Genomic DNA, 14,848 nt, shown 5'->3' with positions numbered 1-14,848 from the left:
CTCTAACTAAATGTTAACTGAAGGATCTCTTGACTTCTCATGTTTGATGTTACTTACTATGGGATGTTTTATTTGTGGTACATTAAGCTGTTTCAGATGCTGATGACATACAAGATTAGTTGTGAACAAAAAGCAGAAAACAATGGCTAGTAAAGTCAACCACAGCCATACAGTCTTCATAGTTTTAAATCTCTACTGTGAGTACAGTTGCTCAAATTGTGTTTTGAAAGAAGGTAGTGCTTTTAAAGGGAAGTAATAACTAGCAAAACATTATAGGCATTATCAGTTTTCAGTGCTGTTTCTTTATAGCACTCAAAATAACAATGGGACAGACTATTCCACCCTGTAGACCCCTTTAGGGCTCTAAAAAGAATTACATTCTCTCTTGGTGTCCTTTTTCTTTCCTACCTTGTTTCTTCTCTTTCTATCCCTCTCTTTGCCTTTTGTTCATAAGGGCCTGACTTAGCTAGCCAAAATGGTCTCTGTTCCAACACTGCTGTTAGTCTGTGACTGAAAAGGCAGCTAGAAGTATTGTGTGAAACAGCTCAACTTTCTAAAGTCTTGGTGTACCTGAAAAGACCTTTTCATGATCCTGTGTTTCTGCAGAATTGAATCTGCAAGTCAGAGTTAATGTAGACAAAAGATGTGTTTTTTCTCTTTGTTGTTTCTTTCTTGCTGTCCTTCTGTGTCCATCTGGGTTTATTTTGGAGAAAGCAAAATTCTGACTTTATCAGAACCAGCTCCAGCTCATCTCAGTGAGCTTTTTTTCCTTTTCTGCAAGAAAGGCATCTTTTATACTGTGTACAAAATGTCAAACCAGGAGTTTGGTTGTAGGAAAATGATGTAAGCAACATGGTTAAAATAGAAGCTGTTCTTAATTCAAAATCCTTAGCTGTTTTTCTTTCTTTTTCTGTATCTTTAAAAATCTTTCAAATCATTCATTAATACTGATTGTTGCCATGGGTTTAAGCACAGTGAGATTTTTCATACTCAGAACCCCAACCACATTTAATTGTTGAATGTCATACAACAGGGTCAGGGTCATGTTAATTCCTTTGACACTCTGAGCTCATTTATTCCATCAAAATTAGCACAACACCTATCAAGAAACATCAAGTTAAAACATATCTAAAGCATTAGTTGTGAATTCTTTAAACATTTACTTAAACTTTAATATATTAAAATACAAAATAGGAATAAATTACAATTCACAATTTCTTACAGCATTTTATTAAGAACAAATTATTTGTATAGACTAGATCTATATAAATAAATCACAGTACATTTTACTGGTGTTTAGAAGAATGTTATACTTTTTTTATAAAATTAAGAAATTGAAATGTATTTATTTTATCCCTCAACCATTACTGCAAAAGAATCATGCATTATCTCTACTGAACAAAGATAAAGTCCACCTAACGGAGAGAGTCCGGATAAAGATGTGACTCTACTCTCCAAAATTAGACATGAAACACAGATATACCAGGACTACTCATTGAACAAGAAAGAGTAAAGTATAATACAATGTTCATGTGTAGTAAAATCAAAGTTATATCAAAACAACACAGTTCTCTTTACACACCTTTGCAATGAGTGTTAAAAAAAGAAAAGAATGACAACTGTCCAGCATGCAGCTGAAAAAAAACATTCCAGTTTTAGGGATGCCTAAGTTTGGCCAAAGGATAAGAGGAACTAAAAAAACCCAGACAAAATGGAAAACAAACAACCTGGATGCTTCCAGTCCCCTCTGTGTTCTTCCCCTCCGCGCCAGGGCTGTTACACTTAGTAGCTGGGATGGGTATTCCTGAAGTTATCCTTCCTGAGTGAGGTCCATCACTGCCATCTGGATTTGTACATTTCTCGTGCCTTCAAGGAGAGGGAGGTCCTTTCAGAGAATTGCAGGACCCTGGAGTGCTTCCAACTGTAGTTCCTTGCCCAACCCACTGTATTAGAAATTACCTTTTAATTCAGTTCTTGTAGCTATTCAGCACTGAATGCACAGTTCCACTTAAAGTATAATTCACGTTTGCACAGCTTGGTTCACATGCTGTAAGGCTTGTCACTTCAGAACAGAATTATGGTGCAAGCAAGAACCTTAGTTTGTTACAGCAGGAATCAAGGTGAAGCAGACTCTCTCTAAGCATCTGTTACAAATGCTGCTCTGCTGCTGGTTTTTTCCAGCACAAGTGCTTTTTATCAAATTGTACTGTTTTACAGATTGCTTTTGCTATATATATTTTATTATAAATAACAATGCCACTGTTTTCCCATTTGATTCTGAGGTGTAGTCATTTTACAATGCATTGTGCTAAACAGAAGGAAAGAACATTTAATTGAGGACATTTCAGGTTGTCTCTGCCGAATTTAAGGTTTTAAAAAAAAAATTCCACCGTAGTTGAAACGTATGTATAAACAATACCTGAAATTACACTCTTCTATTTCTAAGTAGGTCAAACAAAATATATTTTTAAAAGATTCCCTTCTTCTGTCAGCTGATTGTTTAAGCTCAAGAGTTTCCAGTAGTTTTTGCTTTTTATGGCAAAATGATTCCATTAATATTTTAATACTGTCAAGGGACATAAGTGTGAAATACATCTATAATGCCTCTTGATTTGTGTGACTTCAGTGATCATACAGTGATAGGTAATATTGAATTTTAAAATGTCTTCTAATTCCCTTGAAGATATCTGCTCCTTTATCCGTGTTACCCGCAAAACAAAAAGGCTGAAAATTAACCCTCATTTCCTGTGCCCTAGGTCTCTGATACTGTGTATTTAGCTCACATTTGAGCTGTTATCTTTTATTGTCTCCAACCTCCACTAAAACCAATCAAACTCCTTCTAACTTTTTAAGTGAGACTGAGTTCAGATCAGTGTATAGCAGGCTGTCATTACATCTTTCATGATCACTGCTTAGATCAGCTGTCAAAGAATGACTAGTAAGACAAGGTTCTTTGGGTGAATCTGATCTGTTTTATTAGACCAACTTAAATAGTTGGAAAACAATTTTTTAGCAAGCTTTAAAAATTGTTTTCCAACTATTTAAATTGGTCTAATAAAAGATACCAGATTCACCCAAAGAATCTTGTCTGCCTATGTCCTTAGACCAGCACGGCTACAACCTACACCCCTATGGACTGGTAACATATTTATCATCAGCTTGAGATGTGTTTCTTCTGGTTTTCCCCTGGAAGCACCAGAGGGCCCTGGATATGAAGGTTTATGTGCATCTGTCTGTTCAAAGTCCAAATTTAAGTTTTATTTACAAAAAAAAAGTTTTTTACAAAACCAAATAATAGCCAGAAGTTTTTAAAAAAGTATTTTAACATTCTCCTGCAGCAGTGATGTGCTATCAATATTTTATCAATGGATTTCCACAATTTTCTACCTAGCCTGCAACAGCCTCAGTCTGAAAGGAACTCACATACTTATTTGTCTTCCACTTCAAACAATTGTGCTTTATAGCAGGAAAACAAAGCAGTGGGTAAATCTTGGTCCCATTGAACTTGATGGCAAAACCTGAATTAGCTTTTGCCCATTGGCTCTTAGTAAATGCACTTATATTAAATGTATACAGGAAATATTTTGCTTTGTTCCAGAAAACAATATTGACTAAATAGGTAGCACAGTACAGGGTTCAGCATAACCTCAAGCAGTGGTAATATGAAAAAATTGTGGAACTATATCTATAGATGGTTTCCTCTGTTGACAAAATTTTTTTGGATATTACTGTACCTGCTGTTTGGGAAGTCGGACTCAGAAAGGGAAGGGGGACTGCAGTAGGGTCAAAGGTAGCCCATCCCAAGTCACCTGTTAGTTTTATAGTAGAATATAACAGTGGTTGCTCTCCATTCCTGCCACTGTAATGCTACCCTGTGGTATTGGAAAACCACTGTAGCATTGGGCTAGTGCAGAATGTGAAATTGCCTAGCCTAGTGAATCTAACTGTCTAAGCTCAGTGAAGTACAAAGGTAGATAAAACATATATACCTAGAAATAAAGTTAACCATGTCCTGAAGAGTTGGGTGGTTGTGCTAACCTATCTCGGGCATTTAAAAAATATATACAGTGTTGCCATCCCCAAAGCCTCACAATTCAAATACCAAGTGGGAGATTATTAAGAAAACTCATATATGTTGGGTTCTTTGTCTTCACCTTCTGAGTCCTGAGCTTTTATGGTACACTGGGGCCATATATTGTCTTTAAACTTACGTTTCTTCTTTAATAAAGCTGAGACTCTTATTCAGTCTGTTGATACCAGCAACCAGGGCCTTACGTAAACGCCAACCATTGTGAGACTGGCAGTAAAATTGCAAAATTAGGCAGCACTGAATATATGACGTTTATGTTGACACTGCCCCTATAAAATGCTGGAGGTGTTCTGTGCAGAAGAAGTTCTGTGAAGACTCCTACGTCTATCGAAAGAGGGACAACCTGTATCACAAACATCCCTTTCCACTGCTGTAACTAATCCTGGCATTGCACTGGGAATAGTAGTTAAACTAGAAAATTATGCAGGCATCTACTTTGCATTCCAAGATGGGACACACAAACTGATTGTCCAGGGACTTAAAGGAGTTTTCCTTAATAGACAAATCCTGTACTCCTAACTCAGGTGAGACTTCTCCTACTGATCTTTATTAAATACTTGAAATTAAACTGACCTAGAAGGATTTGAGGCAGGAAGTTGCATTAACAATTGAACCTTTAGTGAAAGTTTATTTTAGTCCAGTGGTTCTTGTTCTATGTTGTATGTGTCCTGGCCTGGATCTGGCAGGTAATGTGATCAGTTTTTAAATGTCTGGTATTAGTCAGTAGTTGCCACGTAGTTTCATCTAATTAAGATTCCCCGCCCCCCCGAGTTTTTTATACACAGTACGTCTTGGAAAATTATTTTCATACTACACAACACTGCGTGTCAGTGTATTAAGGAGAGAGAACGTTTATACAGCATAGCCACCTGTGGTGTGCTTGTCTCTTTTTAGTGTTATGTATTTAATTGAGAAACAGCTGTTGGAAATTCATCTGCAAAGAGTAATGAGGATTTACAATTTACATAATACTCAAACCATTCCATTTTTACACAACTTTCTGAAAGATTATACTGTCACCTAAGATTGACAACTGCATTTTATTCTCACCTAATCAAGAGTAGCTTATTTTAATTTTCTTAGATGTTAAGGACCTTTAGGCGGGAACCATGTTAGCCCTGAAGAGACAAGAAGAGACACCAGTCCTGACTGGGGCTTGTAGCCATGACAGTACCAGAAATGTTGGATGATCTAATTCTTAAATAAATTGATTTGTAAGTATATTCATTACAATATTCTCTCTTTCTCTAGAAACCTATTGACTGTAAGAATCAGCTTGGTTGCTACACTTCGCTAGAAATGCCCCATGCTTGGTGATTTCCAGAGTTATGATATTAATTGTTACAACCAAGCTACCCTCCGTGATCCCATGAAAGAGGCACGGACATGGTTTGCCTTCTAAATCTGAGCAATGCTCATGACTATACAAGTAATTCATAGGGAACAACAGAGGCCAACCAGGGTTTACTTTTACAAGTGGATAACAGACTAGTTAAGCAATTGACTCTTCACATTGTTGAAAACTGAGGGTCCTATTCAGCAAATATTCAGTATCCTAGGGCACTAGCCACAGAGGCTACAGAAGTTTCAGCAACTCGTGGGTGTAATCCTGATTCAAGGACCAAAATTATGATGGTATATGTACATATATCTCATCATATCTTGGACACACTTGATTCCTGAGAATTACAGAAACCTGCATCTTGTTAATCCAGATATATGTAAAATGACCCGTATTAATGACTCAGATGAACATGTACTGAGAGAATAGTGATGTCTATAAAAAGGGTAGACATGTCAGACTCTAATTTCAATACCGTTACAGTTCATCATGCTCAAGAGGGAAACTCAAGCTGTATATACTAGTCTGGACAACCTCTGCCAATAGGCATTTTCCAGGTTCTGGGTTATTGTGGGTCACTTGTTTTATCAAGTCACTACAATCATTATTTGTCTACAGTTAAGAGTTAGGTGATCTGTTTTTAACACCCAATCAGAACAAAGCATTATTTTGTTCTTGCCTCTTCTGAAAAGGTATATAAAGCTGAAAAGGTATAAAATGCCACTGATAACAAGGAATAAGGCTTTAACCAGTTTCCATCTTCTCAATGTGGATACAATTTTGTGTGCTCAACACTTCTTGGACTTATACATGGAGTGATAGGTCTTGAGCAGGCATTCATTTCTAGTGGTGGAAAATTCTGAGAAATTTCCACCACTAGAAATCTTTCAGGGAGAGGAAGCAGTACAAGCATTTATCCTGCACCTGTCCCTTCTTCCCTGCTCTCCATGCCTTCCCCAGATCAGGGTGATTCTAATCTGGAGAAATTATGGGGGACAGTGGCTACTCCACTTCTCCTGGTCTAGAGAAAACTTCCCTGCAGGCCCAGCTTCATATTGCTGCCACTGCTACTCAGCAAGGTAGTGAAGGGGCTGCAATTTAAGATGTCATGTGAGGGTGAAGGAGCTCTCTAAACATAGGATGTTAAAATCTGTCACCGGATGGCTCTTAAACTGCTACCTCTGCCTAACTGGTGGCAGAAACGGCAACATGAAGCCAAGGGCATGGGGGAGTAGGCTCATGGAAACTCTCCCTAAGCTCGTTTTCTGCCCCAATCTGCTTTTAAATCACTGCCCCCATTATGAAGCCATGGGTACAGGGAAGCAAGCTGAGGGGGTCCCTCAGCTTCACAATGCTGCCCAGCTGGGTGGCAGGGCTGGTGAATTCAAAGCCAGGAGAGCCAGAACTATGCTTGGGGGTAGCCTCTTAAGCAAAGGCAACTGGTAGCAGAGGTCCGGGGGGGCAGGCATGTGCCCCTCCTGAGATTGGCTTCCAACTTGGCACTGCTCAGGACAGGGAAGTTTTTTTGCCGTGTGGGCCAGAGGTGTGTTGGGAGGGGAGGGGACTACACCATGGCACAGAAGTATAGGAGTATAGCAGTGGATATGGACTTTTGGCCCACCCCCAGGCCCTCCCTTAGACCCACCCACAAATTGTGTCCCCCCCAGACTCAGGAGGCACCAGTTACCCCTGCTCTTAAGCCTGGTTCTCACCCATTTTGCAGCACTGTCATCCACCTGGCAGTTCCCTGTTAGGGGAAGACCAGGATCCTTACTGCTGCTGCTCCTCCCCCATCCCCAACCAGTCCAGGAGGGGAGGGGAGCAGCAAGGCAAAGTCTCCAGCCTGTTCCCCAAACCATGCAGTTCATGGTTTGGGGAAGAGGCAAGGAGGGTGTGCCTGCCCTCACTTCTTGGACCAGACTGGGAAGGAACCATACAAGCATTCACTCTTGCAGGAGAGTTCCTCTTGTAAGGGAAATCTTCCATGTTGACACCTGGAAAATCTTTCTTTTGGAAGGTGCATGTTTCTCCCAGTAGATATTGAATGAATACTTGTAATTTATATCAGGAAAGCGACAATTCTCCACTTAGATATGTAATGCCTATACATAGCTATGATCTTCTACACCTTTGCAAAGCTTGTGTAAGGGTGCCACAGGCATATTGGCACCATCCATGTTCTAAATAGGCCCTGTGGAGTTCTGAAGGCAAGACAAAGTCAGTGAACACTTTGAGATCCCTATCATGAAGACTGTGCTGCAGTAGCTCTAAGGTAGTCTTTTAAGCAGTACTAATTGTGATCAGTCCTGGAGATGTGCCATTTCTAGAGCGCCCAGGAGTTGCCAATTAGCTACTGAAACTTATATTTGACATCTGCACCCAAGCAGAATGCCAATCATTGTATATAGCTAGAGTTTCATTCTAGTACATACAATGTGCCCAATAATCATATTTCTGCAAAACTCACTGGCATTACAGGTTAGGTCAGAGTTAATAATATCAGCAAGATGATCCTTCCTAGCATTCTGCACTGGGAGCTGTTATGCTAGATGCTAAAACAGGTTACCACATTTATATGTGCGAACCTTTACAAATTAGTGTGACCAGGTTAACCTTCTGAACTTAGCTGCTGCATCTTACAATAAAAGTAATTCATAGGTAACACCAGAGTCTTATCATGGATTACATTAGATTTGCCTAAGTAAGAAGTAAACTATTGTAATGTTCAGAAATCAAGATATGACTCTGTCTGTGATGAATTTTCGCATCTCCTGAATCAGGATTAGTATTCCTTAGCAAGTGAAGAGAGCAAGGGTAAGACAGAGGGGTTAAAAGGATATTTTTACCCCTTTGGACTCTCTGCAGAATGCCCCTGAGGAAATGCCTAATAGTTCAACAGGAATGCCAAATTTCTGCTGAATAGGTTAAAAGGGTGAGGAAGCCTCTTCGGCAGCCATCCATGCGTAGAAGGCCTGCATAACATTTCTGCTGAATAGGGCCCTAAATGAAGACAAAAGAAACATAGGAAGCCAACTGTAACTTGAAAAGCTTTTCTGTTTGTGTGGTTTCTTCTAATTGCATTTTTTTCTATTCCAAGGCTGATTTCATTTTCAAGACAATTAGGCATCAGTTTGGGTGTGCCAGTGGAATAGAAATAAAATATTACAAGAGAACAATCCATATTTGTAATAACAGCCTAACTTTTTATTTAATTGTACCTTAGCAGATCTAAACAGATCCATCTTGTTTACTATTGAAAATGACCCCATTTTTAATGTTATAAAAAACAGTGCTATGTAGAAGACTTGGCTTTTAATTTTGCATTTATAAAAAAAAGTTTGAAATATTTTACATCCCACTGGAAATGAAAGGAACTGGTTTCATGCCATTTTAAACATAGGGGTTTCACAGCCTTCTCTGGGTTTAGTCTATGTACCTGGTTCCTACTTGTTTAACTCACAAGAGTTTGTTCAACTTTTAGTTTCACAGTAATGAGCTTTTACAATTACAGCAAAGATGGATGGTCAGGAAATTGCAATCTTACCTCTGCAAGCGGATGCCAGTGAGCAATGGGTTTCCGAGGATACGAGAGCATTTCGTTCCAATGGTCTCGCCCTAGGCTTTCTGCATCGTTGCCTACTTGACACACTCCGATGACCTCATTGTGACCTACACTGTGAAAATGTTCCATAATATTTTTTTCTTAAAATTTTACACTTGGAACAATATAATTTAAATTCTCTACAACAGACAATAATCAAGGGTGGTAAGAATTAACTCCTCTGGAAAATGTACCAGTGGAGGTCAAACTTTTTGGCAGGTGTGCCACAAATTATCCCTTCAGCCTTCCCAGGTGCCACTGTGATCCTCTTCCTCTGCCTGATCTGCTGCTCTGCTTTCTGCTACCTGCCTTGTGCTGCCTGCTCTGCTTTCTGCCCTATCTGTTGCTGTGCTGTCCCTTCCCTGATATGCTGCATGCCACACACAAAGGCTGCCCATGCTACTTGTGGCATATGTGCTGCAGGCTGGCTACCCCTGAACTATACAATAGATAAGTTTGAGATTCATCCACATCTTCACAGATAACCTACATAATAATAATTTCCCTTTTTATGGCCCTTTGTTTCTGTTCATTTTCTATGAAGTAAACTGATACTTGGACTCCTATTTGCCTACACTCCCCTTCTAATGAATACAGAAGTTCAGTAGTATTTGAAAAAAGCTAAGATTAACTACTAATCATTCTTGCTCTGAATCCAGCCCATAGCTATATAAGACTATTCTGATACGTAAGATATCTGAAGAAATAGGACATCTTTTCAAAGGCACTTATTTGCAAGTAAAGTATACTATATGCCATACTTGCAAAAATGCTTTTATGCTTCTGAGGAAATAGCATTTAGTCCATAAAGGGCCATTCAGAATGCTGATGTTCTACTTGAATATTTGTGATGTTCTTGAATATAATCTTAATATTTATGCAAATTAGTCATAAAGTAGATGGGTGCTATTCTGGATCTCAAAAACTAAGGAGGAAATGCTGTCTCACAGTACGAAGAATTGTCTTCATTTGCTGAAGCCTGCATGGCAAAACATTTTCATTTCCCAGAAATGTAGAGAAAACTATGGTAATTTGTGTCATTATTTTATAATCTGTTGGTTTATAAATTCTTGCATCATAGATTTGTATCCAATAATAGCTACATTCATCTCACCGGTCATAATCCATAACAGCTATCGACAAGTTAATTTGGTCAATGTTTTCCGGAGGGACATCAAAGACTATGGCTTCATTGTAAACAGGATTAAGTGTATTCCTCTTAGTGGAAGTTTTCCTCTTCTTTAGTCGCCTTCCTTCACACATTAAAGAAACCTTCACATAAGGATCTATATGAATCATAATAAGATGCTGGTTGATTTAAAAAAATAAAAACGCAAATGCAAAGCAAAAAGAGTAACCTTATATATGCATAGTTTATTTACATGTACCTAAATGGAATCTTAATGCCTTATTAATGAAATGTCTGCGAGGCACTCACAATTTAAAAGGTTTTTCCTCGTTGAATGCTTATAATGAACAATTAACGTGTTTGTTCAGGAAGCTGTTTCTTCCATACTGTCTTCTCAAAGAGCATGAACATTTCCACTAACTTACAATATGCATTCCTGTGTTCATAAGAGCCTGTGCAGCTGATAACTTTTACAGCTTTTGTAGAATCCTGACACAATAAGAATATTAGTGGCAGTAGTAGTGTTCACTGGTATTTGGTTAATTATATTAGGCTGTAAACAGAGGTTGACTACTTTGTAATGCCATAAAAATGTTTATGGCACAAAACCCAAGTGAACAGGCATCTTCACCCTTTGCTGCACCACAAATACCTAAATTGTGTGAAAGTGACAATGCTACTCATAATTTATGTCACTTTTATGCAGCCAATGTCTGTTCGCTTGCATCTGTGGGTGCCCACATTCTCCAGTCACTTGGGCAAGAGTTCTCAGGGCTTCAGGGGACATATCCTGTGAAGCAATGGCCCTGGATACCTCACCCTAACATGGGGCACATGTCTTCAAGTGGAGGTTCCCTGGTTGCAGATGTGTGCCCCAACCTGGGACTGGGCAGCAAGAAATGCATGATGAGGGAATCCCTATGTAAGGGATTCCTGTGACATAAGTCTGCAAGTGAGGAGGGGTAGGGACCTACCAAAATCATGGCAGAAGTGCACTATACAGCAGCTCCTTTAATCTTGCTCATTTTGCTGCATGCCCCCCCCCCATGACTGGTGGAGGAACCCCAGCAGCCTCACTGCTTGCTGCTGATCAGCTGGGAGGAAAAAAAAATGCAGTTTTAAATATGCCATGCTTTTTGCCTCCTGGTCAATCAGCAAGTGGTGCGGGCACTGGGGCCCCTCCACCAATTAGGTGGGGGAGGCACATGGCAAAACAAGATTAAAGGATCTGCTGCTCGGGACTGAATGTCTATGAAATCTATGCTTAGTGGACTTCTGCCGCAATTTTGGTAGGTCCTTAGAGGAGCAGGGAACTCACATAAGGGTTCCCCAGTCTGTGCCTGCAGACTATGATGCAACCTAGGAGTGGTCTGCAAGCACGGAACGGAAACTCCTATAGGAGTTCCCCCCCACTCTGTGTTTGCAATCATGCAGATTCCTCAGTGCACATTTCTCACTGTGGCACCCTGCACAGTCTGCAAACACAGAAGGAAGAACCTGCTTGGGTCTCAGTGTACACTATAGTTAACAGTGCAGTCTGTGGATGATTTATTTTTCTGCAATTTCCTCTTCAGACTTGTTTTTAACATTTTGTTCTCTAGGAACAGCCACTCTGTAGTCTGTGATGGAATTTTCAGGGAGGTTAAAATATTCTGCCATGGACTTTTTGGCATTAATGTGAGATGGGTGTTCATTCATTCTTCCATGTAGGGATTTTCCTATCTGTCCAATGTAGATAGCAGAGGAGCATTGTAAGCAGGTGATGGCATATATGACATTGGTAGAAATGCAAGTAAATGAACCTGGGATGTTATAATCTGTGTTGTTTGGTCTAGTGATTATGTGCTTTGTGTTGATGAGAGGGAACAGCTAGCATCTGAGTCTGGAGCAAGGTCCGGTGACTTGGTGAAAGGAATGGTTAGGTGGTCTGATGCTGGAGAGACACAGTTTTGAGGCTGTAAGCCAAAACAGATTTGTCCTCCCTGGCTACTAGGAGGCAGTCATCCTTTTCCAGGAGCAGTTGGAGGTCATTAAGGATGTGTCTGAGATGCTCAAGCTAGGGGCTGCAGGTGACAACCAAAGGGATTCTGTTGTTCTTGTCTCAGGGTTGGTATTGTAGGACCTTGGAGCAGGGTCTGAGTCTGGCTATTTTGATTTGAGTGGCTACAGTTTTAGGATTGTAGTGTAATTGTAGGGATCTTTGCTGCATATCAGTAAGGTATGCATCACAGTCAGTGGAATCAGAGAAGATCTGGTTGTAATGTGGAGCTTGGGTGTAGACTGGGGGTGAGCAATTATTTTGGCTGGAGGGCCAACCACTTAATGAGTTTTGGGGACCTGTTGAGGGCCACATCCATCTCTCTCTGTCTCTCTCTTCTTTTTCTGTCCTTTCTCTTTATTTCTCCCCTCCTCTTCTGGTCAGAGCTCTAGTTTGCCAGGAGCCCCGATGCTCAGCTGTGGACCCAGGCAGGATCGTCTGCTGCAGCGGCAGTGGCATCAGCTGTGGGTGCAGCCAGCAGGTTCTAGAACCAAGACAAGTAACCTACCGGCAATTTCCACAGCTGCTGGTCCTGGCTACCTGGCATGGTAGAAGCTCCTGCCTGATGCTGAAGCTTCACAGCTGATGCTTCCAGCAACTTCCAGGTTAGGGGTCTGGAAAGGAGCTTCCACCACATCAGGAAGGTGGCGACATCAGCTGTGGAAGCTGATGGCAGGTTCTGCGTCTAGGCTCCTGAACTTGCTGCAGGACCACAGCTGATGCTGCCACCCTCCCAGTGTAGTGGAAGCTTTCGCCCAGGGCCCAGACCTGGAACCTGCTGGCAGCATTAGCTGTGGACCCAGGCAGAAGCTTCTGCCATGCCGGACAGGTGGCATCACCAGCTGTGACACTGCCTGTGGGATCCACATCAGGGCTCTGGAATCTGCTGGCTGAACCCACAGCTGACACCACTGCCTGCCTGCTGAGACAGAAGCCCCACCTGAGTCTGGAGCTAATGCCACTGCATCAAGGGCTGATGCTGCTGGGCAGAAGCAATCCCACCTGCTTGTTTGGCACTATGTGGTGGCTGGATCCACCAGCTGCCCATGGGCCAGATCCAGTGAGTTGGCTGCCATCCGCCTGTGGGCCAGACTGAATTTGAATCTGTTGGCAGGCTGGGGTTGGCCTGCGGGCCATATTTTGCCCACCCCTACAATAGATAATGGAACATGTGGTGGGCTTAAGATAAGGCTTATGGGTGTAGAGCTCACTGGAGCAGTTGATTGGCTTCTGATGCAAAGTGGTGGTGATACAGCTATTGCAAATTTTCAGTGGTGTCCAAGAAATGGAATACAAGACCTGTGTCCATCAGTGAATTTATTGCTTTGTTTCTCTCTCTCTCTCCCCTACCCACCTTGCCTCTCTCAGCAGTCCCCTCTTTCTCCTTCCCCTTCCCTACCCTTTGTATTCTAATCTTTCTGTTTCCTGTAGTCCCTTTACAACATCTGATGAAGTAAGCCCTCTGTTTACAAAAGTTACGCTCTACATCTCTGGTTTAGTTAGTCTTTAAAGGTGCAAATGTACCTTGCTTTTTGTATGAATGTGAATTTTGCGGGGAGCCCTTTCTGACAGCACTGTAACGTCAACCTGGTTAGGCATTGAAACAGAAAGTGATCCTTTTGTAGGGAAACCTTAAAGTGGTTTTACTTTGTTGCATTGCTAGCCCTGAAAATAGTTACTGAAGTGGTTCTGGAAGTTTGTAATCTCAGCCTGATATCAAGGATCATTTGCACTGGACTAATAGCTGCTGATATTCTATACTTTTCAGCCAACATATATTGTAACAACTAGGAAGTTGTGAAAAATTAAATTGTTTTGGTTACAACCACAGCATGACCAACTCCAATCAGTCATGTTTAAGTTTTTCTTTGCAACCGTGAAAATTAAAAACTATTTTTCCCCCCAGATAAAATTGCAGAAACATTCCTATTTAAATGACTGCCAGCTTAGGGTTTTAAGACAAACACCAAACATCAGAAGAGCTGGCTGTGCCAGGGCACTTGATGTGGCTTGAGAGGTCAGGCAGCTTGCTGAGCTACCAGCAGGTGAGGATCAGGGCTAATTGCAGAGTCAGATGACCCAGGGGGCTGGCAGATGAGGCTAGGCCTGATCAAGGGAGTCACCTGATTGGAGGAGGGCTGGGTTTGGCCAGGGTATAAGCCCAGACCCTGAGAGTAGGGCTGTCAGTAACATCTTGAGAGCTGGTGAATAAGGTTGCCGTATGTCCAGGGTTTCCTAGACTTGTCCTTTTTTTAGGCCTTCTGATCTCCAACCAGGAGGTTTTTTGAAGTCTGAACAAATGTCTGGGATTTTGCTCTGCTCTGCTGATGGAAGTCGGGGGAAGGTGATTGGAGGCAGGGGGCATCATGTGCGTCTGTGCATGCACATGCACGTGGTTGGCATGTATCCAGGCAGGGCCATGGGAGCAGCCCTGGCAGCTGCATACAGGTAAGTCGTGGTGGCAGGGGGTAGAGGGCCAGGGCTTGGGAACTGTTTGGGAGGGATGTGGAAGGGATGGGTGTATGAGGGGGTTAGGTTCATGCTGGCACTGGGGGATGGTGACTAGGCGTGTGGGCTATGGCAGGACACAGTGGTAAGCGGGAAGCACATGCCCCTCCAGTGAGGGAAGGGGGCGAGGGGAGGGGGGT

The 14,848-nt window shown here is 41.6% G+C and overlaps 1 protein-coding gene and 1 long non-coding RNA gene across 5 annotated transcripts in view; both read right to left on the bottom strand.

Annotated features, from left to right (window-relative positions):
* Positions 1-1,147: 1,147 nt before the first annotated feature.
* SYT9 (synaptotagmin 9) overlaps positions 1,148-14,848 on the bottom strand; it is a 106,553-nt gene continuing 92,852 nt past the window's right edge. Inside the window, exons 4-6 of one of the 4 annotated variants that reach the window (XM_019519537.1) lie at positions 10,148-10,319; positions 8,977-9,106; positions 1,148-1,943 (exon numbers count right to left, since the gene is read on the bottom strand). In XM_019519537.1, coding sequence (XP_019375082.1) covers positions 1,869-1,943; positions 8,977-9,106; positions 10,148-10,319 — 377 coding nt within the window. In that variant the 3' untranslated portion in view covers positions 1,148-1,868. Of the gene's footprint in view, positions 1,944-4,864; positions 5,209-7,209; positions 8,433-8,976; positions 9,107-10,147; positions 10,320-14,848 lie in introns of those variants that run through there. The other 3 variants (XM_019519538.1, XM_019519536.1, XM_019519539.1) reach the window with 3 other exon arrangements.
* LOC109299058 lies at positions 2,208-4,459 on the bottom strand. The gene is made up of 2 exons (XR_002097761.1): positions 3,126-4,459; positions 2,208-2,935 (listed from the first exon to the last, which is right to left on the bottom strand). It is a non-coding gene; the product is annotated as an uncharacterized LOC109299058 (long non-coding RNA).

This window comes from Gavialis gangeticus, unplaced genomic scaffold (assembly GCF_001723915.1).
Source record: "Gavialis gangeticus isolate Ggan-Ray unplaced genomic scaffold, GavGan_comp1, whole genome shotgun sequence".
Classification (NCBI taxonomy): domain Eukaryota; kingdom Metazoa; phylum Chordata; order Crocodylia; family Gavialidae; genus Gavialis; species Gavialis gangeticus.
Note: the sequence above shows the minus strand (reverse complement) of the source record. Positions and strands in the feature narration are given on the sequence as shown.